The sequence below is a fragment of the Rhamphochromis sp. 'chilingali' genome, assembly GCF_963969265.1.
Source record: "Rhamphochromis sp. 'chilingali' genome assembly, chromosome: 17".
Classification (NCBI taxonomy): domain Eukaryota; kingdom Metazoa; phylum Chordata; class Actinopteri; order Cichliformes; family Cichlidae; genus Rhamphochromis; species Rhamphochromis sp. 'chilingali'.
Window position 1 is genome coordinate 8,357,520 of NC_137944.1, and position 24,197 is coordinate 8,381,716.

Consider the following 24,197-nt stretch of genomic DNA (forward strand, 5'->3'; position numbering starts at 1 on the left):
TAACAGACACCTGAAGGCACGGTGAAGACCCTACAACTACACAGAGCAACAATCAGATGCCCCCCCTGAGCAATGCATCACGACTTGTTGTGATTTTGAGCTACATAAAAAATTTGATTTGAACTGAAATGAATTGAACTGAATGTCATTTTCAAGCTGAAACACTTCCTGTGAGTTTAAAGTACGTGTATTCACTCAGTTGCTAAAACTGTCAATGCCATATTCAAAAGTAAGGTGAAAAAACAAAATGTGTCCGAGTTCCACTGTAATTTAGTTTAAAATTGCTGAGTTACATAAAACCAAAAATACAATTTGGCAATGTAATAAGAACAAAGAAACACGCTGCTCCTCACATGACATCTAACCATGGGGCACAGCTCTATCTGTGTCCTGTGGTTAGAGCTGGAAACAGAAAGTCAGATGATGCAAAGATAAAACAATCATCAGGTGAACTGATCCTCCCCCGGTACAGTAAGGTGATATTCTGACACCCTCCCAACAAAATGAGATTCTTACCCTCTGGCCAAATTCTCCAGGGTTACCGGGTAAACCTTGTTCACCAGGAGGACCCTGAGGAATAAATCACCAAAAATTAAAACCGCAAAACTGGCATGTTAATAAATTGTTGAGCATTGCATCTGATTGTGGGTTTTCAAACAACAGCAACTATCAAAAGTTAAACAGGAGGAAAGTGGACGGAAGGAAATAATAAATCAGGATCCTTACAGGAGGCCCTGGATGTCCTTCAGCACCTGGAGGCCCTTGTGGTCCAGGCTCACCCTGAAACAGGTCAAACAAACATGTTTTATTACAGTAATAGTGAAACATTAGTGAAATGAATCATCAAACTTTTCAATACAAGCTTAAACTTTAAAACTTATAAAGGCACGAGTCCGACATGAGATCCTTTCTATACATTTAGTTGGGTAGTTTATCATGCATTTGATTAAGCAAATTAATATATTCTCTTCAATCCATTATTTCCATTTACTGATATCAATATTGGTTAGTTTTATAATTCCAATTTTCATAAAATGCCATATTTCACTTACTTTTCATGCACAAAGCTACATTTTCCAGAGACCAAATACACCAAATTATTCATAAACAGCATATTTTGTGAGGGATATTTTTATATTGGTGCCTGGATCTTCATGCTGCAGTAACAATCTGCTTTCAGTGAAACTGTTAAACAACTGCTCACCTTCTCACCCCGTAAACCTTCTGTTTGTACCTGAAATTAAAGCACTGAATAAATAATGACATCCTCACTTGGATTTGTGAAATTCATTGATAGTTACTGTGATGAAAAAGTGTTTGCACAGTGTATGTAATTTCTTTTCTCAAAGAAAACAATATATCCATCAGTAGTCATTATTAAGCTCATTTTCTTCATCCCATTAAGAGATGTTAAAACTGTTTTTAACCCATCAACTGAAATAATCTATATTTTTAGATATAATAACAAGTGTTGTCAAGTTTCAGCTAAAGTCCTGCACTTCACTAACAGACACAGTGATCTCGCTTCCTGTCTTTTTATACACTTCAGTTAAAAACACGACGATCACTCTTTGATGATCTGCTCTGTCTATAGCAATAATCATTAAAAAATAGTTAAAATGCAACATGTGAGGTTTAAACGCATGCTGCTGTAACCCTGCTATCTTCATCATGACACAAACCTATGATCCTTAAGAGTATAATTCTTATGTACCTTTGGTGTATTTTTGGCACTTACCGCATCCCCAGGTAATCCGGGAAGACCTCTCTCCCCCTGTGACATAGGTCACACAACAAGGACAAACCCATCATTAGAATCAAGAGGCTCTCAGGGCAAAGTCCCTTAAGGGATATGATGACGGCACAGCGACAACCATAATTTATGAGATGAGCTGTGCGGATGCTTACTGCAGGCTAAAAGAAAGTGAAACTTGTGGGTAAAGAACCACGGCAGCTCTTTGTGCTTGTGTGTGCATTAGTGTGTGTGCAGCTGGGTGTGGTAGAAGCATGTGCGTTCCACTGGAGGAATCATCAAAGTTGGTAATTACAGACAGACAAATGAACTGCGTTTTAGTTTCTCAGACAAATGAGGGGGCAGACTTTGATGGTGCACAGAGGAGACTGAGGAATGTCTGGAGAGAGCAGACGGTAGCTTGGGAAGCTTTTGATAAGTCTTTGAAAGAACTCATATCAGCAGCACTTAAGAACATTACACAACAGTATCATCAACTTGTAATCAGGTGAACAGTGTTCCAAATACAATAAAGGTAAGTGGGTGGGCGTACCTTGTCACCTTTAACCCCGTTGGGCCCAGGTACTCCAGTCAGACCTCTCAAACCCTAATCAATAAAAGAAAAAAAACATAAGCAACAAAAACGGTGACGGACCAAATGTGTCACCGACTGATGTCGCCATCAAAAATCAACACTTACATCCTTCCCAGGAAAGCCAGGCTTTCCAGTTAATCCATCAAGACCTGGCTCACCCTGAAATGGGAAAATTACATTTTCTCTTTTAAAATGTAGGCAAACTTCAAAACCCAAGATAAAAGAACCTTCGAGTAATGAATAAAGAAGGAAATAAGAAACAAAAAACATAATAGCATAAAATCATAATAGGACAAAAGAACAATAGCTCTTGTAGCTAAATGCCACAATACTGGGGACAGTTTCACACAAGTTAATGCTGACTTACACATGAAAATGTGTTTTGCTTAATAATATCAAATTTACTTGCATAATAAATTACATCCAGTACTTCCTATACAAAAAGTTCTTCACTTGCAATATACAATATCAAGAAAGACCTTCAATAAAAGGTCTACACTACCATCAGGTTCCTCCACCATCACCAAGTATAAGACTTGTTATTAACATGTCCTCCGGGCCTCCTAGATATCTCGACATAGTGGCTTTGGTTTGAATCTGACCAACCACAGTCGTGGTTAGTACGGACGTGCTTAATAAAGAACAGCTTTTTCAGTCAGCAAGCACAACTTTAAATCAGTCCTGTGTGTCTCCTCCAAACCACCTATTCCCTTTATCGCTTCACTGAGGTAAGGACTTTGCCAGCACTTTTCAGCAACAGGGAATTGCTTACTGTCTGACTGAACAGCTGATGGACAGCTCTAAAAGGGGCATCAGTTTGTCTGAATGGGCCTATATGTGCTTAGAACCTGCTACTCATCCCCATGACATACGGCAGAGTGATCAGTGGACTGATTTGATGCACAGTTCTTTATTCGAACCACGTTAAAGACGTTTAGCTTGAAGTTGAAGCTGACCTCTGAACAAGAAACACTGAGTACAAAAACAACTCAACACGAAGCAGAATTAAATAGTTGAAAACAACTGTTGATTCAGGGAAATAACCTTTCACTGAATTATTAAAAGCCTAAATGACATTCAGTGTGATGGCAAACAGCTCCTAGAAAACTTAAGACATCAACAAAGCTTCAGCGAGCCTGAATGAAGTGCATTATATCCTGTAACGCCCCCACAGAATTCCAGACAGGAAGTGTGGAGAGTAAATCAAGGAAACCACATCTGTTTGCACAATTACGCCTCTCAGTTCTCAGTTCCTCTGAGAAGAAAAGTCTCTTTCTGAAAAGTTAAGCCCGTTATCAGGATTTGCAGTATGAGCTGGTGTTCTGCGCAGGTTCAACCTAGAAACGTGGCCCAAATCCCAGGACATGCTGGGAAAGCAAATGAGCTAACTCTCTTGTGACCTTCAGCAACAACTGTTTTAAAGATGTAGTTCGTATCTGCTGCAGCGGAACTGTGTGGCCAAGCGATTAGTGGCTGCAGCAGGAGGCCCCCAAGCAGGAATATGTGAAGAGTGAAGCAACTGTTTAAACTCTATCAGGTTGCCGGTAACCTGGTCAGGTTCACGTCTACCTCTTTATATGGAATTTTCACAAATTTAGTTTACCCAAATGGAAAACTTTAATTGTCATTAAAGTGCATTTAATACACTTTGAAAGATGTGAAAGGTAAAATCTTTTCGTTTCTGAAACTGTGTTTGTTGTAGCATGTGGCTACAATGCAACCTCTCCATAAGCCTAAGCCGAAGTGGTTTTAATACGTGACTTACCCTGGTTCCCGGTGTTCCCGTTTCACCTTTTGTACCCGAGTCACCCTATAACAAACCAAAGCAACATAATTATTTTTATAGAAATAAATTTCTATAAAGTGCCATCAAATCAGACCATCATTTGGTGGAAGTTAATTCGGATTATACTTACAGTGACACCTTTTGGCCCTGGTGCACCAGGAATTCCAGCATCCCCTTGAAGACCCTGTGAAATAAACAAAACAAATACTTGTATTAATAAAAGTTACTGACTTCCACCAAAGCATCGCTATTTCTGACTCGAGCATACTGAGGCTCGCTGGGGTCGGCTGAAACTCCAAAAGATAAAAAAATAGCTTCTGTCAGTGATAAAAATTATCCCAAGAAACCCTTAAATGTTGACTTATGACCTTCTGTCCACAAGCTACCAATCTACAATGAGCAACTTTGTTGATGTTGTGACATGATCAAACATTAAAAGACCTTCGCAAAATTAGAGAGAGAACCTCAATGATCAGATGATCTCCTATGAGGAAGCAATTAGTGACAGTGGGAAGGAAGACGTGCATTTAAATGGAAGCAACCTCAGGCACAAGTTTCTTGTTGAGAAACAACAAACAATAAAAAATAATAAAGTGCTCAGCACACTGGAGTCCCCAGGCAAACTGAGCCTATATTACCATAACGAACAGATGGTTCAGGGTCAAACCTTCTTCCTTCATTTTTGATAAAGCTCTAATGATAAGCTTTATCAGAAAGGAAGGTTTGAAGCCAAATCTTAATAGAAGACAGAGCGTCTGTCACCTGAACTGAAAGCTGGTTCCACAGAGGAGCCTGATAGCTCTGCTTACTTTTGAGATCTCTGGAAACTGCACGTAATCCCACAGACAAAGTGCTCTGCTGGGATAATATGATACTATGAGGTCCTTGAGCTATTATGGGACCCTCATTCAGAACTTTGTATGTAAGTAAAGACCTTTAAATCTAATACTGGACTCAATGAACAGAAACTAGTATGATTTCTCTCACTGTGACATCTTGGATAAACTGGACGTTGTGCACTGAACTTTTAGAGCAGCAGTGTTGGGGAGTAACAGAATACATGTACTGTAAAATACAAAATATGAGTAACTGTATTCTGTTACAATTACTGTTTAAAAAGGTGGTATTCAGAATACAGCTTCTTTCTTGAAATAAATGGATTACGCGCTCTATTTTTGGTAATTCGACAGCGGTGGAAACCCAAACAAAACACACATTAAGAGGCTCTAATGCCCGTGTCTCAATTTCACAGCCCATGTCACCTCTACTTGCAGCCCGCATAATGATATGAAGAAATATTTTTAAAAATTATTATTCAAAAAATAATTTAATATGAAGGCAATAGGCAGAGTGTTACAGGCATAGCCCTAAAGAATGTAGCCTCATGGACGCAGCTGTTGTAAGTTATTAAGACTCGACTGTACACCGTGTTCGTGTTTTCCTCCAACACAATAAGTTCTGTTGGAGCAGTCTTTCAAAGCCTCTCTCTGTCTCTTGCTAGCAAAGTTGACCCAGACAACAAAGTAAAGCTAGTTTTCAGCTACGAGCCCGACATGGAACCGACGTATTAGCCAGAGGTCCCTTTACTACGGTTCAGAGTAAAGGGACCTGTTTTATATACGCGCTGAATAGTTTTCTATACGAGATCGCTGCAAAAAGTGCAGCCTTACCTAATGCCCACCCTACTGTTACTCATTTTATATTAAGATTTAAAAATCTAGTTGCTATTGGCATGGTGAGTAACCTTCAGTAATAGTAATAAATCACACAGCAACAGTACATTCATGTAGTTGTAAAAAAGCATGATAATATATTAAGTAATCCAAAGTATTCACAATACGTTGCTCTCATTGAGTAACGTATTCCCAACACTGTAGAGCAGCCTGATAATAACAAAATATATAGTCCAGCCTCAAAGTTCGTAAAGCTATGAAGCAGCAGTAAAAATGTTTATTTATGAACTGAGCCAGTCCTAGGAGGTGTTCACTGTTTTTTTAATAATCTCGTATATCCTGTGCAGTGATGCTCGTTCGCTTCAGTCTTGGGCAGTCTGTCACAGGCCAGTGGCCCAGCTTGAGCCCGCACCCATACTCCCATCTGCCTGACTCCCTCACCAGATGCTGCAGCTTCATCCAAGAGAAAGTCACCCAAACTGGCAAAAAATCAATACCAGCTTGAGAGGAAATTGTTCAAAAAAACTTATGTACACTCACTTAACAGAACAAGTGCCTCTCTGAGATTGATGCCAAAACCAGATTAGCTTAAGGTTTTTTTTCCTTTTTTATATGGCCTGAAATTTATTTAAAACCTTTTCAAAACTGCATGTGCATGTGCAGTCACTCGTGAATGGATTAAAAGCTGGAAAACCACATTCACCCACCCTCGGTCCAGCTGGACCTGGTAGCCCTGGATCACCAGCCAGTCCTGCTTCACCCTGATTATGAAAAAAACAACAACATTTGCACAGTCACAACGTCTGCGTTTTGAAAAGGAATAGAAAACAAAGGTCAGAAAGTTAGACGATTTCTTTGAAAAATTTATAATTGTTACAGTTTTACCAAATAGTGTTATAAATACATGCCAATAAGACGTTATTTCAAAATAAAACAGAAAACTGTCACATAGAATCCTCATCTACTTTTGAGGATTCTATGTGAACTCATCTAGTGTCCAAACAAAAACTGTTTTGTTTGGACACTTGGAAATGATGAATAAAATATAAATACACCATTAAGAACACCTGTTATTTCATGAAAGAAAATCAGTAAATGCCTTTTTCTAAACATCTTTTTATTTTTTTAAATATGCATATATATTTAATACTGTAAATTTTGATATACGGTATAAAAATAAAGGTAACACCATAGCTGTATAAGTTTGCTTCTTACTGTGTCGCCTTTGTCTCCAGTTAAACCATCAATGCCTGGGATTCCACCAACTCCCTGTGAGATGGTTGAAAACACACAATCAGTACCAGTTTGGCGCCGTTTAAAACTCTAAATAAAAGTCAAAAGATTTCCAGGTCTCCAGGTTCACACCTTCTCTCCTTTTTGTCCAGGAGGACCTGTCAACCCTATGCTGCCTCTATCACCCTGTGAATACAAAACAAGCGTTAACGTCTATAGTTCAGTCACAGTAAGGCATGCAGGGGGGCCGGGACAGGCGGCGGTGACGTGCTGTCAAAAAAAATCAACCCAGCAGTATCACAGAACATGGTTTAGTACCCGATGGATGGACAGTCAATTAAACACAAAGAACAGGAGATGTATTATCACTGCACACACAGTAACACACAAAGTTAAAAGTTATACACAGAACACAAAGACTCACATAAACCGAGACAAACAAAACACTTTTGAGTAAAGGTTCGGGAGCCAGAATATCCTTACAGCTTCACCAAGACCTGCTATGGTTTGGTCGCACATTCGACCAAAGACTCAAGGAACAATGGCTTCCCATTGTCCTCAGAGCATCACACTTTTGGTTTGTACACTGATGTCATCTTCTGTGCCAAGGAATCCCGCGTCTGAGCAAAAAGTAATGGCTGTTAAATTACACGGTACCATGAGGTCTCACCCACCGCAAGACTTCCCTCTGCTTCATAAACCACTTTACAAGTCACAGGAGGTTGCCCTTTAATTATTTCAGGCTTATATCATATTAGCACACGTCCTTTAGATCAGCAAAAGGGACTCCTGTTCTGCTGCACCCCATGGCAAAAAGACATGATCCATAAGAAGAGTGCTGCACAGGGAGCAATTAAACCAGTTTTGATTTCGCTCCCCCGCCACGTGCTCAGGGAGACTCGATGACCAGCTCAGCCACTTTGAACCGCAGCTTAAAGTCAGTTTACGTCACGTGTTTGCATCAGGTTTCGAAAAGCAGCAAATTGCAGCCTTCCCATGGAGAAAGTGAAGACAGATGCTTGCGCAGTAAGAAACAGAAAAAGCAGCAAGGCGCATTAAAGTTCGATTTAATGCGCGTTTTATCAAACCTGCAAGTTTTTCTTTTTTCAGCTATAACAAGTAGAAAAGTCAAATAAATGTATCATGAAATGACTTTTGCTGTCGCTCTGACTGCACTGCCCCCCTGTAGTGCACCTGTATTATCCAGAAGAATTTACAGGTGTGTTCTCAAAACTACCAGGATAACACTTCTCGTCTTTTAGATCTCTAGGGCATTTTTAAGTGTCCCTTTCAGTGCAGTGTGAGAGGTGAATACCGAGAAGTTTGTTTCAGGGAATAAATTACATCGTGGGACTCCCGGCTGGCACTGGAAGGCAGCACAGAGGCTGTGATTTGTGCAGACTGGGTGGGCGTCTGCACTGGCTCCCTGCTACATATCCTCTGTGGTAACCTGTCCTATAATTCATACATCTGTTACTCTGACAATAAGAGATGTATGAGCAGGTTCCTAGACACTCCCAGGAAAAAACATATAGAAAAAAAGGCAAAGCCAAAAAGCGAGATAGCAAGAAAGACTTGAATAAAAAAGATCTGAAGGAGCAGATTAAAACATTTTGTCTACATGCATATAAAATATGCACAATACACAGACAAACATGTATCTGGGTTAAGATGATGCTCATGCAGAGTTGTGAAGGACAGGTTTACTTACCTTCTCACCTCTGCCACCTTTGACAGAGTTTATACTGCCCTGCAAATAATTAACCAATAAGGATTAATTATTATCGAGGCTGAAAGAAAAGCAAGAAAGCTTGAAAGCATAGCATGTGACGTGACCAAGACTAGTTTATTTACAGTGGGGGAAATAATTATTGGATTTGTAAATTTGCTCCGATCATAGAAATGAAGGATTTTTGTGCTGAAATAAGTATTTGATCCTCTAAAGTTTGTCTGTGTGCCCATGTGGCAATCAGTTTTTTCCAATCCAACCTCTTCACCAACACAGGCAAGACCACAGAGCTGTCCGTCACGCTCTATGTAAGATCTTACCTGATGGGGTGAGGATGATCATGAGAAAGGTGGTGGATCAGCCTAAAACTACACATGAGGAGCTTGTTATTGATCAGACGGTGGCTGGGACAACAGTCACTGGTAACATTTAAATGATTCAAAAGGAGGTTCTGGAGAAAATGCTGTGGTCAGACGAAACTAAACTCAAACTCTTTGGCAACAACTCGACCCAACTGAAGGAAGAGAAATGCTGAGTATGTCAAACACTCAAGTGGCAACATAATGCTTTTGCACTGCACTGTACAGGAAGACTTGAATCTTGAATGAGAACCTCCTTCCATCAGCCAGAATACAGAAGATGGGTCATGAAAGAAGCACATTAAGGTCACGGAGTGGCTTAGACCTTCTCCGGACCTCAATTTTATAAATTTGTGGAGGGACATTTGAGTTGCAAAGTGGTATCCAAGAAACCTAAATGATTTTGAGAGTTTCTGTAAAGAGAAATGGGTTCAAATCCCTCCTGAGATGTGTGCAAACCTGGAGACCAACTACAGGAAACATCTTAATGCTTGCTTGCCAACAACACTTCTCCACCAAATACTAAATTATGTTTTGGTTAGAGATCAAATGCTTATTTTTACTCAGTGAAATCATTTTATAACATTTATGTAATGTGTTTACATAAAAATCATGACTCTTTCCTTCTTTGAAAGTGAGCAATCTTACAAATTCAGCATAGTAATCATTTCCCTCACTGTACTCCAAAAGGTTTGAAGCTATCTTAAAAGTAAAAAGATGTGACTGTGGACATTTTTAAGTTTTCATACACTTTGTCCTTTTTCTCCTTTGAGTCCAGGTGGTCCGATAGCACCCTTAGGGCCAGTGTCACCCTGAAAAAAGTAGGCAGGTTCACACAATAAAAATAAAGCCGAACAACTATAATGAAAGTGTAATCCTTTATCACAAACACTATAGAACTGAAAGGCAGTGGTAGATGACCTTTTCACCCTTAGGACCTGCAACACCGGGTGCACCCATGCGACCCTGTGAGAAATGAAAACACAGCCGTCTTTTGAAAGCCACTGAAGAAAGGATTCCCACTCATCCGTGGAAATAATAGAGAGGGATTAGGCGTGGTAAAATCAGCGGGGCTTTACCTTTTCTCCAGCAGGGCAGGAGCAGTTCACTTGAGGGCCTCGTTGTTGCTCAGCACTGGTAGGTGTTGGCGTAGGGATCTTGTAAGGGGGAGCCTCTGTCACAACCGTCTTAGGGCACTGAAATGAAGCAATTTATTTTGATAAAACTGGATCATGATGCTGTGATAGAAGAGACAGGCATCTCTGATTAAGGCTAAAACTATTCAGACCCACACTTTTAACTTTTAAAGTAGCTCCTGCTTTAGAAGAAATGATACCTATATGGTCTATACCTTTATGATGAGCTGATGATGATCAGTGCCACTCCTGGGTTTATATTAGTGCTATTTGAAGGTTTGCAGGCATCCCTGTGATGGTAAATGGTAAATGGCCTGTATTTATATAGCGCTTTTCTAGTCCCTAAGGACCCCAAAGCGCTTTACATATCCAGTCATCCACCCATTCACACACACATTCACACACTGGTGATGGTAAGCTACATTGTAGCCACAGCCACCCTGGGGCGCACTGACAGAGGCAAGGCTGCCGGACACTGGCGCCACCAGGCCCTCTGACCACCACCAGTAGGCAACAGGTGAAGTGTCTTGCCCAAGGACACAACGACCGAGACTGTCCAAGCTGGGGCTCGAACCGGCAACCTTCCGATTACAAGGCGAACTCCCAACTCTTGAGCCACGATCACCCCTTAGGACCTGCAACACCTGTGATCTAAAAACTGACGCTTCAGGATGCTCAACTCTGAAACATTTCATTTCAAAAGTGGCTCTGTATGATGTCATAGAGAGTCACAAGCACACACTGTTTAAATCTTGTGTTTCCGAAGGTTAACCAATGAGAAGGAAGTGGGAAAAAAATGAATGAGAAAAAGCTTCAGACAGTGGATGAATTGAGGGGCTGCACCAGCAACCAACATAAATAAGAACTATTTTGAGCTTTTGTGATTCATGCAAAGTTAATCTAGTGGAGTCCAAGAATTAAACATTAGCATGACAATTCACTTATGTGTACTCAGCTAGATCCTATAGGCTGTTTAGTTGTGTCTTAATTACCTAGATAGCAAAATTAACTAGTTGTAAGCTGGTGAGATTTCAAATGGTAAATGGACTGATTCTTATATAGCGCTTTTCTACTCTCACGGAGTACTCAAAGCACTCTATACAACATGCCTCATTCACCCAATCACACCCATTCTCACAAGCACTTTATCTACACTTAGTGCTTTCTAACGACATTCATACTCCGATGGATGCATCGGAGAGCAAGTTAGGGTTAGTATCTTGCCCAAGGATGGGCAAGATACTGTTTGAAAAAGCTGTATTGTACAGAGTTACAAAGTAACAAAGCTACACTGATTATTCAAAGTAGCTTAGCTGTTCAAGCTACAACTGAGCTGGGGGGGCACACACTCATGCAAACTTGATTATTTGGATGTAACCTTTCCTTTAAACACAAAGCATCCCATCTTGTGGTAGATGTATATTTCTATGCAACCAGGAACCTCCACGGCTTAGCAGCAGCATCTGAAAGACGCGTTTCGCTTTCACTGCAAAGACGCAGACTCTGGGCCTGTTGGCCTGTAATACTTACAGGCCCATTAGGTAGATCACAGCAGGTTTCCAGCTCGGCATGCTTGGAATCGCAGTAAATCATCATTCTCTGGAGGTCAAACTGTATGTACACAGATTAACAACAGGTCAACTGCAGAAAAATAACCTTGACTGACATGAATCACACTGTTGCCAAAATGGAGGTAAAGACTCACATCAATTGGCACACTGTCATACAGCCTTTTCCCAATCACTGTCTTCCCCTGGATATCAATGTCCTCTCTGTCTTCTATCGGCAGCGTCTGGATGTGCTTGCAATCCAAGTACAGAGACACAGACTTGGACTCCACACTGAGGGCAATCTTGTGCCAGTTGCGGTCAAACAGGTTGTCGACTTCAGGGTTTTTGAACACAGCCCTCACAGCATCTTTTGTAAGGCCCACAGCGTTGTACTCCACTGCCTTGTTCTCACCGTCCAGACGGATGGACACCTGACAGGTCAGAAGCACAGGGATGTGAACTGAAACATAAAGGAGCTTGTTTTCCATAGGGGGAAGTAATGAATGTACAAAAATAAATAAAATATTGGAATGAAAAAGAGAAGTCAGCGAGGTGAGCCCATTCGATGATGTAATTCTCCAAGTTGGGCCACATGCAGAGACAGGTACATTTGTCACTATTTACATTTGACTCACTCACCTGTGGAATTCCATATTTGTCAAAAATCTGCCAGAGGTACCAGTCTTCACGCCTCGAGGTTTTCCTGAATTTAAATGTGGTCACAAAGGCATATTCGTCTGGCAGCCCTTGACGAAACACATCTCTGTGGAATAAAAGTACATTATTATTACTGCTTTATTTTTCTCTTTTTAGTGGATGTGGTAAACCAACAGTTGCATTGGCTGTACAGCAGTTGAAATATTAATGTATAAGGTTAAACACAGTCCCAGTGTTTTACCTAGCAACCAGTGTGTTTGTAGCTACTCTTTCTGCTCTTCTTAGCAGTTTTACACTGACTTCTTATATTCAAACTGTTGCCTGTGTATTTATAGAAACAGCAAAATAAAATAAACTGTTCACATCTGAATTAATATTTATAAAGGAAGAGCTCAGAATTCTGTAAAATTGGAAAACTGGAAAAACCTTTCAAAGAATAGGATTAGCCAGGATGCTCACTGGTTAACAATTTGGGATTGACACCTTGTTAGCCAAAATCATTCTTTCACAAATCCAGCGCTTGTTCTTCTGTTTCAAAACACCACGGTGGTAAAAATGTGCACCATGACAGTTCAAAAGGAACTTCAAAAGTCAATGGGGGATGTTACTGTAGTCAAACCTATTTTTTAGGCTCTCTATGGCTACAAGTAGCAGACAGTTAGCTTAGCATAAATACTGAAAATTGACAAGGCTAGCTTAGCCACCAAGTAACAAGTAACAAAAAAAGGTTTAAACTTCACCATAAACTGTGTTTTGGTGCTTTAGTTTAGACATTTGCGCCATCAAAGCAGAATACTAGTTAAGGTGTCTTTATTTTTAGCTTTAAGAGTTAGCTAATTTTATTTTTACTGTAGCGTCCTATATAAAAAAAAACAGTGCAGACAGAAAACACTTAATGAGACAAAAACATTTGACAAATGGGGAGAAGACATCCACGTTCTCCTGGTTGGCCAATTCTGAGCCTTCAAAATGACTTCCCTTTATCCCTTTATGGATCTCAGGATGTCAGGAATAAGTCTAAAAAAGACTAAATTGGTGCCTTTAGTACTTAAGTAGATGGCTAATGGTTGTTTATCACATTTACTGACATTTCATCTGGCTGTGTTCAGATAGCGACATATCAACTCTAACTCCATAAGGTTAATATACAGAAGATGTCATTAATATAGCTACATGGTAATGATGTTTCACATGAGATTGTGTCATAATGTATTGCAAGTTGGTCTTAGTTGTGTTTGGCTTTGAATCTCCTCATTGTTGGAGTTGTTGTGCAGGAAACATTTCCTTTTCAGCCAGAACTGAGATTTAAAAGGATGAATTTTTGGAGACTTCAAAGACTTCATTTTTGCCACTTTCATGTGCATTGACAGGGCTCAAAAACAAGCTGAACTGTTTAAAGCATAATGGGCAGGTCACTTACTCTGTGTTTTGTACTATAGGCATGGTGCCAAGGCGAACATATGAACTTTGTCCATCTTCATCTCTGGCTCCCAGAATATCTCTCACGTTGAAATAATCCATCAGGTCAAATCCTGCAGCAACACAGTAAAAAAGCCTAGTTGGACTCCACACACACATAAAAAAATCATGCCAGGCTCTCCGGTCATGAAGTTGAGTTATGGCTTTGTCAGATTTCTAGGGGGTACACTGAAGTTTAACTGGGTCAGTCCCACCACACCCTGCATCGACTGTGTTTTTGACTTTTTGATGAATTGCTGAATTAATGGACAACTGGAAAATACAGATGTTTTCTGGACCATTTAAATATTTGTTAGATTTGTTGCCAGAGTGGGGAAAAAAAGCTCGTTTCCACTGGTGGTAAGGTCCTCGTGTGAGTCTGAGAGAGCGCATCTGTGTGTACATTGTTCTGCAGCGTGTGATTTGAAGTGGTGTGACCACAGACCATAGTTAGGTGGTTTAGAGAGGACACTCCCTTGTACAACAAACAAGTAGCTGTAGCTATGGCGATGCCAGTAAGACGAGCGCTTGTGCAGCACTAATGCTGCCAGTGTGTCCAGCAGCTCTCACTGAAAGCTGGTGGTTAGCCTATGTTGTGTAGTCTGAGCTCTCCGGAAAGCAGACTGCGGCACGAGTGAGTCAACAGAATGAGAACAGCCTCAACATTTTCCTGCACAGCCCTAGTTATGCAGCAAAATCTGTGTGAGACGTCTAGTGGGAATAATAACAGCAGCGCACTAATCTTTCAAAGAGGAAACCACAGCATTAAGGTGGTAATGCGAGAGTCTGGCAGAAAAGCTCAGTGGATGTCATAGGAAATAGCTTGGAAGCAGGTGGTTAAGCGCACACTTAGCCTGCCCCTGTGTCATTAGCAACAGAGCAAAAAATAACGTTAGAATCAAAAGTCTTCATGACAGATATAACTGATCTGCCATCAGCCGCACACAACAGCTGCTTTATCTGTCAGTAATTTGCCTCACATGCACCGTTAACAATTATTTTATTCACTCAGCAGTGGGTGGAGACTTTCTCTTTGCTCAAACGCATGCACAAGGAAACATTTCTCATTGTCTTTCATTCATTTGATTATGAAACAGCTTTATTAGTTAGGTTACCTTTACTGGCCACCAGATGGTGCTGTTTCTTTGCTCACTTAAAACACAAGAGTCATCAATTTTGCCTTAGCTTTCTTGTTGTTTGTTATTGTACGATCTACTGTGCAATATAAAGCGCCTTGAGGCGACTGTTGTTGTGATTTGGCACTATATAAATAAAATTTAATTAAATTGAATTGAGCGATTCAGTCGTCAGTATATTAGGTAAATGGAAAACACAGCTTCAAACACACACACATTCTTAAGCCTGACATTTAATGTGAGTCATCTTTAATTTTCTCACCATGTTCATGCAGAAAAATCCAAAAAGGATTTGTTGCTGTGTTCTCATACCTGAGACTTTTGCCTTATTTAAACCATGGGATGGGATACTCGCAAAATCCCCCCAGTCTCAGTTGGGTTATTTTTAAAAAGTCTTCTGAGATACGTGTGATGTAAAAGGGCTCACCTTCCTTTGCTATCTGAAAGAAAACACTTTGAGTAGTTGACAACTTAACGAGTAAAAACGTAAACCTTTGCTGTACAAGAGCGATGTTTGCTGGTTATCAGTTGCTCGAGGAAGCCACGCAGCTGTGAGTTACACTGGCCTCGATTCTCCCTGTCACTGTGCTTGCATCGTGCACACCATGCTGTCTCTGTGGCTCTTTGGGGCCAAATCTGAGCACAAAGCTGTAATTTGAACTGGCAGCAGATAGCGTATAATCAACCCAAAAAGTTATTTTGGACAGCCAAAAACGACCACTGGGGTGATCTGCGGCAAAAGCCAGATGAGTTCACTGACTGGGAAAGGCGAGCGCATACACACAGCATTCTTTTGATGGGAGCAGATGGCAACATTTGTACAGTAGATAGTGAGCGCCGAGCCACGGAGATGCTCCGCAGCCTCTTGTGTGTGCTCGGTACCCCGAGGGGGTCTGACTAGACAGCCCGTGATAAATACAAGTCTCATTCAAACCGCAGGTCTCTTGGCTGTCAAATCATAATAAGTGGCAAATAGTCTTGACATTTAGCAAAGAGAACTGCACTCCCTGTGCACCAGCACAGAGGCATTTGTTGTGTAATTATAAGAAGGACCTGCAGGAGTAGCAATGATAAACACCGTGTGTCTGTATGAAGAGAAAATCTCAGTGTGCTTACCCGCAAACTGAAAAAAAGTACTTTGCTCAAGCAAGTTTGACATTGTACATCTTAAAGTTAGCTGCATTTACAGAGCGACTGCAGCTTGGAAATCCCCAGACATCTTTATCATGTCAGAGCGTCAGACCTCAGACCGCTGTGTGATAACATTTCGCCCCAAGTGGGGCCCACAGCAGGTTTTTGCTCGTAGAAAAGACCTGATTGTGACACAACTGTCTGTGTTAGATTCAAGGTAGAGAAAATAAATCAATAAGCACCCCTGTGCTGTATCTACTGGTGCTAAAGTGAAATAAAAACTGAACATTTTCATTGAGCTGCCTTTGCTTCCAGACAACACTATGGGAACAGTTAAAGCATAGAACATGAGTAATTATGATGGAATTTAAAATTATGATAGTGTTTAGCTGTAACTAAATGTAAAGCAAATATAAATCAATGCAGTGTGGAGTGTATTCATGGCCTGTTCCACAGTATTCTATAGTCTGGGTACAAGAGAAGTATTTCCCATAGAGTTTTCCACTGGAACAAGATCTGACAAACAAATCTTTGGTCAGAGGATTTATTCCAGTACGAGTGCTTAGCGCATCTGACAAAGTGATACATCTGCTTAAGAAAGTATCAGTGGCTTTCAGTGATTTATCAAAAGTTTGTTCTAATTTCTTTTGCGGCTGAGAGAAAAAGCCAAACCACATAATTAGCACTCGCCCAGTGACGAGGATGTGATAATGTGTCCTGACAGCAGAAAGTGACGCTGTGTCTAATCATGAAAACACTCTTTCAGTCAAAAAGTCAGCGTAACTTTTTAGCAACTCTAAGAGGATGCATCAGGGATAAAGCTTTCTCAAAGGGTTCTGTACTTTAGTCCAATATATACTCTTAAAACCTGACTACAGTATGAGGGGAAATACTGTTCATTTAGCAAAACCGAAATACAATAAACAAATATGCACTGAAGTATTTAAGTTCAGTTTTACTAGCTCGTAATATTTCACAGAAGATCTCTCAAATAATTGTGAGAAATTAACCGATGATTATAAGATTATGTGGTTAAAGTACAGAGTAATCAGGCAGGAATTACATGCCACTGCCATTCGCTGGTGCATCCAGTAGTGGATAGTTAACAGCTAAACCATAGTTTTTCTCACCAGGAAATAAATGTAGTCTAAAAAGTAGACTTCACATCATAGCTCAGTGTGCAACTCCATATTGATGTTGCACTTAATCACTGAATGTGAGAGCTGTGGATGCCAGCAGACTGACAATCTATATGGATGCTACAGAAAAACAGCTCCATGTTGGGACGTCTGCAAACACTCGCCTGATGAATTTACAGGTTCAGTAACTCATTTCATTGAAATTTGAAATCAAATTGAATTTTAAAAGATTTAATATTTTGGACTGTTTCAAATTTAGGATTATCCTGTGCATGTTAATTGTAAATCACAAGTTATTAGCTAATGAGACGTTCCTCATCTCATCTGAATTTTGTTAGTTTGTTGCTTTTTTATTAAACTAAAAAATACATCTGGGAACTTTTAAAAGTCTGTTGTTGACAATTATCTACAACTTTACTACTATTTAAAGTCCTATTCATCACATTAAATCAAGGAGCACTAATGACCCTGTCTCTCAGTAATTGACTTACGCATTCCATCAGTGGTTTAAAGCTGTTTTGGAAGCAAAAGGAAATATAGATACTGCACATGACCCTCGAGCTCACAGGCCTCTTGTAGAAGACCCGAGTTTGAAGGATAAAGACGGCCCGACAGGAGCGAGAGGGGAATTTAAAAAAAGTGGGCTGTTATGTTAAATAGTAATCATTGTCATCCATCTTTGATTTGCAGATGTTGCATCAACAAACACAAGTCTTAAACTTAGCCAGTTATTTTTTGTCCAAAACAGATATATTTGGTTTTGTTTTTTTATTTCATTTCATTAATGTTGTTATATTTGAATTCATTGCCAGCTGGTGTCTTTCTGTTTCAAGTTTCCATGTTATGTCTGTGTGGTTTTCCTCCCACATGTCTAAGGACATGCAGTTTTGATAAACTGTCCTTAAGAAGTAACGTGTTTTTGGCTGTCATTCAGCAGCCTCTTCAGGGTGTACGCAGTGAGGTCCAGTAGAGTTGTGATGCTGACCAAAAGATATACAAAAAAGATGGAAGGATGTCCGGGTTTTAAGTAATTTTTTTTTTAAGAAATCAAAGTCTGTCTTTCCTGAATAAATCAACAGAGGACCCTGTGCCAGCCAAGTATGTTAAGAGGGAACATTTCTAAAAACATAGCTTTTCGGTGCTCTTACATCTCTTTTTCCTTGAACCTGGACTTAGCACGAGTCCAAACACTCATGCCTGTGCATCTGTTTTTTCTCTTACTGTGATGGATGTGGGTGGGAGACACAGACAGGAACTGAGATTTCCCAGAACACACTGTTATAACTGGTGGGTAAATGGTTTTCAAGACCTCAGAGAAGAACCTTTAACACAGCAGCGTGGAATGTGTGGACTAAAAACATCTAATGATGGAGCGCTACATGCTAGTGAAACAGCAGCTTCACTGCTAATCTTAAAAAGAGCAGCGCCTTGTCTTGACTCTTGTTTGTGACTTCCATAGCCTGGATTTCAATAGTGAAGCTGCAATAACAAACACTGAGTGTACTGAGAGGTCACGTCTTTCTACAGATAAAGTGGTGGCGCCTCAAGTGGTCATCTGAAAGGTTTGAGTTTGATGCAGATGAAATGGATAAACTCTTCAGAACTGTTATCTCCCAGAAAAGGATGGTGACCTCGCTTCAGATAAAGCTGAGGAGTCTATCCTAGATAGAAAAGTAAGTTCAAGTATCTTGGAGCAAGAGATCAACGCACCAGCAGGTCAACCATACTGGTAAAGAGAGCCGAACCATGAGGTGAAGCTCTGAATTGGCCCACTGTCAAATTTGATTTTGAAAAAGACGAGTGTTTTGTTTTCACAAGTATATTTAGAGAGCTGCCAGCAGCCTCCTGGTCATGAATTAAACCACTTCACTTTATATTCTCATGGAAAGAGAGAGAAACTGTGTGTGAGAACAAACTCTTAGCATGCAATAAATGTTTTTGGAAAATGTAGGAAATGCTTTCAGAAATAAAGACCTGACCTTGTGGTTGACACGTATTGCAAGTGCTGCATGTTGCTGTTAGGAAAGCAGCAGTTTGCACATACCTGGAACCTCTTCAAGACCATAACTGGTGCTGCCGGGCTTAAACCGATCAGGTTGAACCTTCATATTTGGACACAGCACATCTGAGGAGAAAGCAAAAATAATTCAGTTAGACACGCTCGTGCTCTTATTGGACCATGGGGAGAAAGATATGGTAACCCTGTATCTTCCTGTTCAAAATCGAATCACATGTTACTGTTTTATTAGAAGAAGCAATCAGCGGGAAACGTTCTGAGGGGTCAGACGTGAGAGATGTGAAGTGGCATATTGTTAAAGGAAGCAGTCGGATCATTGAAAGACATCTGCGATGAGGGGAGCACCAGCGCAGACAGTTCTGCCGTTTGATATCTGGGGATGGGAAGCGTGTGGATGGCCGAGTGACGACTGAGATGGCTTTTATAGTAGGTGGGGTGACAGTGTTATATTTCCACACACGCGCAGCTCAGTGATGACAGCAAGAAAGGCAAACCCTTCAGGTTGGCAGGAGAGACATTTTCTGTGTCAGGATGCCAGCTTCTGTGAAGGGTGCTGTCTAGTTCCATATATGTAAACGTTTGCTTAATGTGACCGGCAGTTTCTGAGGATCTCGTCACTCCTGGTTAATCCATGGATACAGATAACCCTCATTCATATTGATTTTGCTGGTTCGCGTGAGTTTACGTTTGTTTTTCATTTGTTTGTTTTTTACTAAACTGTGTCATAAAGCACACGCACTAATAATCACATGTGAGCGTGCTGACACACTAAAGAAATGTGAACACGGCAAACTTTATCCCAGCCAAATGTTAATATGTCAACAAGGCTTCACTGCCTTCCCATAAACGCTGGGTGGAGGACATAATGACACACCTCAAAATAGAACAACTCAGGTACAGAATTCAGGGCTCACTTAAGTTCATGAAGAGCTGGTGGCTATTTCTTATTGTGCTGGAATAACGTCTGTTAACTTAATGTTGATTTGTTTTATCATTTTAATTGTTGATTTTTTATTTCTCATTGTACTATAGTGTATGCAGCTGGATGTCTGGCTATTCACAGAACATACAAATACTCAAAAAACAAAAAGAATCAGTGCAAATATTCAAATACAGTCCTGTGCAAAAGTCTCACTCCACCATCATTTATTCTTTATATTTTTATTCCAAGAACTTTTAAAGCTGTCTTGAGCCATAGTTTCTGGAGGACTTTGAAAGTTTTCCATCATACATCGGTTGCTTTATTACTAATTTTCATTTTTAGTCCAGTCTTTGAGTCTTTTTTTATCGTTTTCAAAGGAGTTTGTTTGTTTGCTTTTTGTTAATTAAGCCAACTAACCCTCACCTATGAATCATTCAAACATTAAAGTAGTGCTGTGTCTAGACAAAAAAAGCCAAATGTGACACAGTTTAACAAGCATAAAATACTACTTTCACACCATTAATGTGATTCCCAAAGAGCTATTTGATGGAAATTTTAGCATTACACTGATAGTGTAATGCTAAAAGAATTTAACAATACCAGTGATGGAGGCCTCTTTATGTGGATTGTACGAGCATTTATTAACATCACTGACTAGGATCAAGGCTAAGCATGATAAGGGGGAACCATGAAACATTTTAAAAGTAGACAGAGGGTGTGTCAACAGCACCAGTGATAGTGCATATGCTTGCTAGCATGCTAGCAGTGCACTTATAATTGAAGACTAACCATATATTGCATATGTGTTGTGGTAGCTCTTAGGCTTTATGCATTAAACGATTGTTTACAGGCAAATGTTCACAAAATGCAGTTGTTAGTGTGACCATCATTGCAAAACATTGTAAACATTATATACCACACAAGTGGGTACATAGAATCTGTTAACAGAAATATCACGCTCATTTTAAACTGACATTAGCATTTGGCTCAAAATAATGCAATGCTATGCATTGTACCGCCTCAGAGCTGCTAGCATAGTTGTAAACTTAGACATGCAGACTTGCCTTTTTATGGTGGTTCTTTTGCTCTAAGTGCCATGATAAACTTTCCACTCTGTTGATTGCTGAAATTAAACCGCATTTTTATCAAGACAAATCTGTATCCTCCACTCTTTGAAACTCACCCTGATGGGCTCCCTTGTGTTAACTTTCAGTCAACAGCAGCAGATCCAAATCATGTTACCCTTTGGAATCACTATATCATGAAACCTGTTATTATGTCATTGATTTGTCTAACCCTGAATGCTATCCTGAATATATTATCTGACAAGTGAGACACTCCAAATTCCCTATTATTTGCTAAAAATCCAATTTGTTTTCCAATTCACAGCTGTAAAAATCTTCACTGCAGAAAGGCTTTTAACCTGTAGCACTGATTATGAGCGCCTGTCAGCTCTTGAATACTTTATCATGCCCCAAGTAGTAGAATTATTTCAGTTTCTTGTGCATTGTTTTTAATTTGGGCTTGACATTTTTCATTGGGAGCAAAGCTGGAGGAGACTGTTTTTTGCTTGTGTCTGCTTGTGCCTTAATTTAAAAAACAAAATTTTTAGACGTTAGATAGGACCTTTGGCTTATACTGTTCATAAAGCCAAATTCAGCCAAAAATGACCATTCTATAAAATATATATAAGCACATCACTCATTTTTTTTAAAGACAGTGATGACACTTGAGCATGCTAAATACTTGAGCTACCCTCAGATTTGTGGCCCTAAGGCTATAATTTGGCTGTGAGTTAAAGTGGAAGCAGTGTAAAACTTGCCTTTGGGAATGAATCTCTGATACAGAAGTATCATCAAAAATGTATGCATTGCATGTGGCATCTGTTTTCAGCCATAAACTGGTAAATTATTCATTTTTGCTATTAGCTGTGTTTCCTGTCACTATTATAGCTTGTGAATTTTTAAACACCATCTGGGTGCCCCTTGTCTGTTATGTGGAGAACGGGCATGTAAGGTCAAATATGCAATCTTAGGGTTTTTGTGTTCTTAGGTGAGGCCACACATGCTCTGTCGAATCAGTGTAGCACAGAATAAATAGTGTCCATTTTTAAAACTATAGATTAAAAGGTGAAAACATCTAACATGGACATTTGAGCCACTGTAGCTGACCCACTTGAAACATTCGAGCTATAATTTTCTTGGTGAAAATAACTCACATCGCTCAGGCAGCCAGTTTTGCTGACCACTGATGTACTTGGAGGCTCACCCGTGGTGATTTTAGAGATTATAGAAAGAAAACACTGAAACTTTTTTTACCTGACTGAATTTAGCCTTTGGCTTGCTGAAGTTGATAAAGTATGGTTTAAAAATACAATCTTATCGGGTGCCTTGTTCAAAACCTATGAGTCAAGAGTCAGAGGTTACTGGCTTTAAGACAAAACTACAAGCTGCCTTTAAAGCACAAGGGGTATGTAACTTTGTAACATGATACCCCCTCAAAAAAGAATGAAGGCATTTTAGTCTTACTCATCACATTCTTGACAGGAATCACTGCTTTTGCCTGACAAGTTAGCACCAGGTTAAAATAAAAGTTGAGGGTTTGTCATTGCTCATCCTTAAGCAAACCATGTAATCATGTCATTTCCATTTTAGTATTTCTTGTTCGTGGTTAAGACTCATGGCATCCCTTTCTTTCCAGTCTGGCTAATTTTAGGCAGGAATTTTAAGCGTTGGCGCGGGAAGCATCCATCATCCCCATAAAAATGCTAGCAAACGGATGGGTCCCTGCTTCGCTACAAAGCTAAAAACAGTTGTTAAGATAGAATATTATAAGTCTATTTTAACTGATTAAGTTAGCAGTGTAAACTGTTTTGTGTCCATGTTGAAACATTTTCTCAACACACCAGTGGAGAAAGCATTGAGGTTAACACTAAGACAAGCTTTTTTACTGCTAAATGTCTCTGCAGTATAGCAGCAGTCGAAAAGGCAGCTGTACCACAGATATGTCTTGGTCGGGAAACTGTCATTTATGAGCTAATTTTTGCAACAGCTTCATATTCAGTCACAAGAAGTCGGGATAGCTCAGTGTGCATGTGCATCTCTGTGTGGTCGGGGTGGGGTTTTGTGGTTAGGGTCTTTCCTCTTTTCACAGTGGTTAAAAGGTTAAAATAAGAGTCAGTTTGATGAAGTGCATATTGCAACTGAGGCAGGCTGTTCAAAGTATAACTTCAAAAAGAAGCCATGCGGCATGCAGTGTGAGTGTTTTGTTGGCAGTGGTCCCGATGGCTGACTTACTCTCACACAGCCTCCTCCTCAGCCTGTCCCTGATCTTGTCAATGGCATTGAAGTCTGTAACGTGGAAAACATGGGCATTCTTTGGCTCCGCTGCAATCTCTTCCAGCTCCTCCTTCAGAGCCTCCCCTATGCCCACAGCAAACATCCTGATGTCCGCTTTGGCAGCTTTCTTGGACGGCTCCAAAACATAATCCTGGCTTCGGCCATCTGTGAGAAGAATGGCTACCTTCTGAATGCCTCTGGCGACCGGCCTCGCTCCATTCTGCACTGTGAAGATGTTGCTGGTTGTGTAGTTGATAGCATCCCCAGTCATTGTATTTCCCCCCAGGTAGCGTATGTTGCTTGCAGCTCGCTTCACATCTTCCAGGGTCTTGTGTTGCCCTAGGTTGAACTCAGTGGTTGGTCTGTCACTGTAGCGAACCACGGCTACTCTTGTCTTGTCAGGTGCTACATCAAAAGACTCCACCAGGTTAGACACCCATTGCCTAATCTTCTCAAAGTTCTCCTTTCCAACACTGGATGAGGTATCCAGGATAAAAGCCAAGTCATAGTGGACGTTTTTACAACCTAGAGAAGGCAGATGCAGCAAGGATTTTAACACATACAGTAAATGTTCTAAGGCTGCTATTACAACAGAAATTCTAATCC

General features: G+C 40.3%; 1 protein-coding gene across 3 annotated transcripts in view; it reads right to left on the minus strand.

Annotated features, from left to right (window-relative positions):
- The window catches only part of col22a1 (collagen, type XXII, alpha 1), a 71,903-nt gene that overhangs the window by 42,813 nt on the left and 4,893 nt on the right, over positions 1 to 24,197 (minus strand). For all 3 annotated transcript variants that reach the window (XM_080863778.1, XM_080863779.1, XM_080863777.1), the window contains 21 exons: positions 23,550 to 24,116; positions 19,359 to 19,439; positions 13,871 to 13,982; positions 12,433 to 12,556; positions 11,949 to 12,224; positions 11,774 to 11,854; positions 10,187 to 10,303; positions 10,029 to 10,073; positions 9,857 to 9,919; positions 8,731 to 8,769; positions 7,152 to 7,205; positions 7,002 to 7,055; positions 6,494 to 6,547; positions 4,244 to 4,297; positions 4,093 to 4,137; positions 2,433 to 2,486; positions 2,286 to 2,339; positions 1,739 to 1,774; positions 1,205 to 1,234; positions 727 to 780; positions 517 to 570 (listed from right to left, as the gene is read on the minus strand). In XM_080863778.1, the coding sequence (XP_080719904.1) occupies positions 517 to 570; positions 727 to 780; positions 1,205 to 1,234; positions 1,739 to 1,774; positions 2,286 to 2,339; positions 2,433 to 2,486; positions 4,093 to 4,137; positions 4,244 to 4,297; positions 6,494 to 6,547; positions 7,002 to 7,055; positions 7,152 to 7,205; positions 8,731 to 8,769; positions 9,857 to 9,919; positions 10,029 to 10,073; positions 10,187 to 10,303; positions 11,774 to 11,854; positions 11,949 to 12,224; positions 12,433 to 12,556; positions 13,871 to 13,982; positions 19,359 to 19,439; positions 23,550 to 24,116 (2,048 nt within the window). The remainder of the gene's footprint in view (positions 1 to 516; positions 571 to 726; positions 781 to 1,204; positions 1,235 to 1,738; positions 1,775 to 2,285; positions 2,340 to 2,432; positions 2,487 to 4,092; positions 4,138 to 4,243; positions 4,298 to 6,493; positions 6,548 to 7,001; positions 7,056 to 7,151; positions 7,206 to 8,730; positions 8,770 to 9,856; positions 9,920 to 10,028; positions 10,074 to 10,186; positions 10,304 to 11,773; positions 11,855 to 11,948; positions 12,225 to 12,432; positions 12,557 to 13,870; positions 13,983 to 19,358; positions 19,440 to 23,549; positions 24,117 to 24,197) is intronic.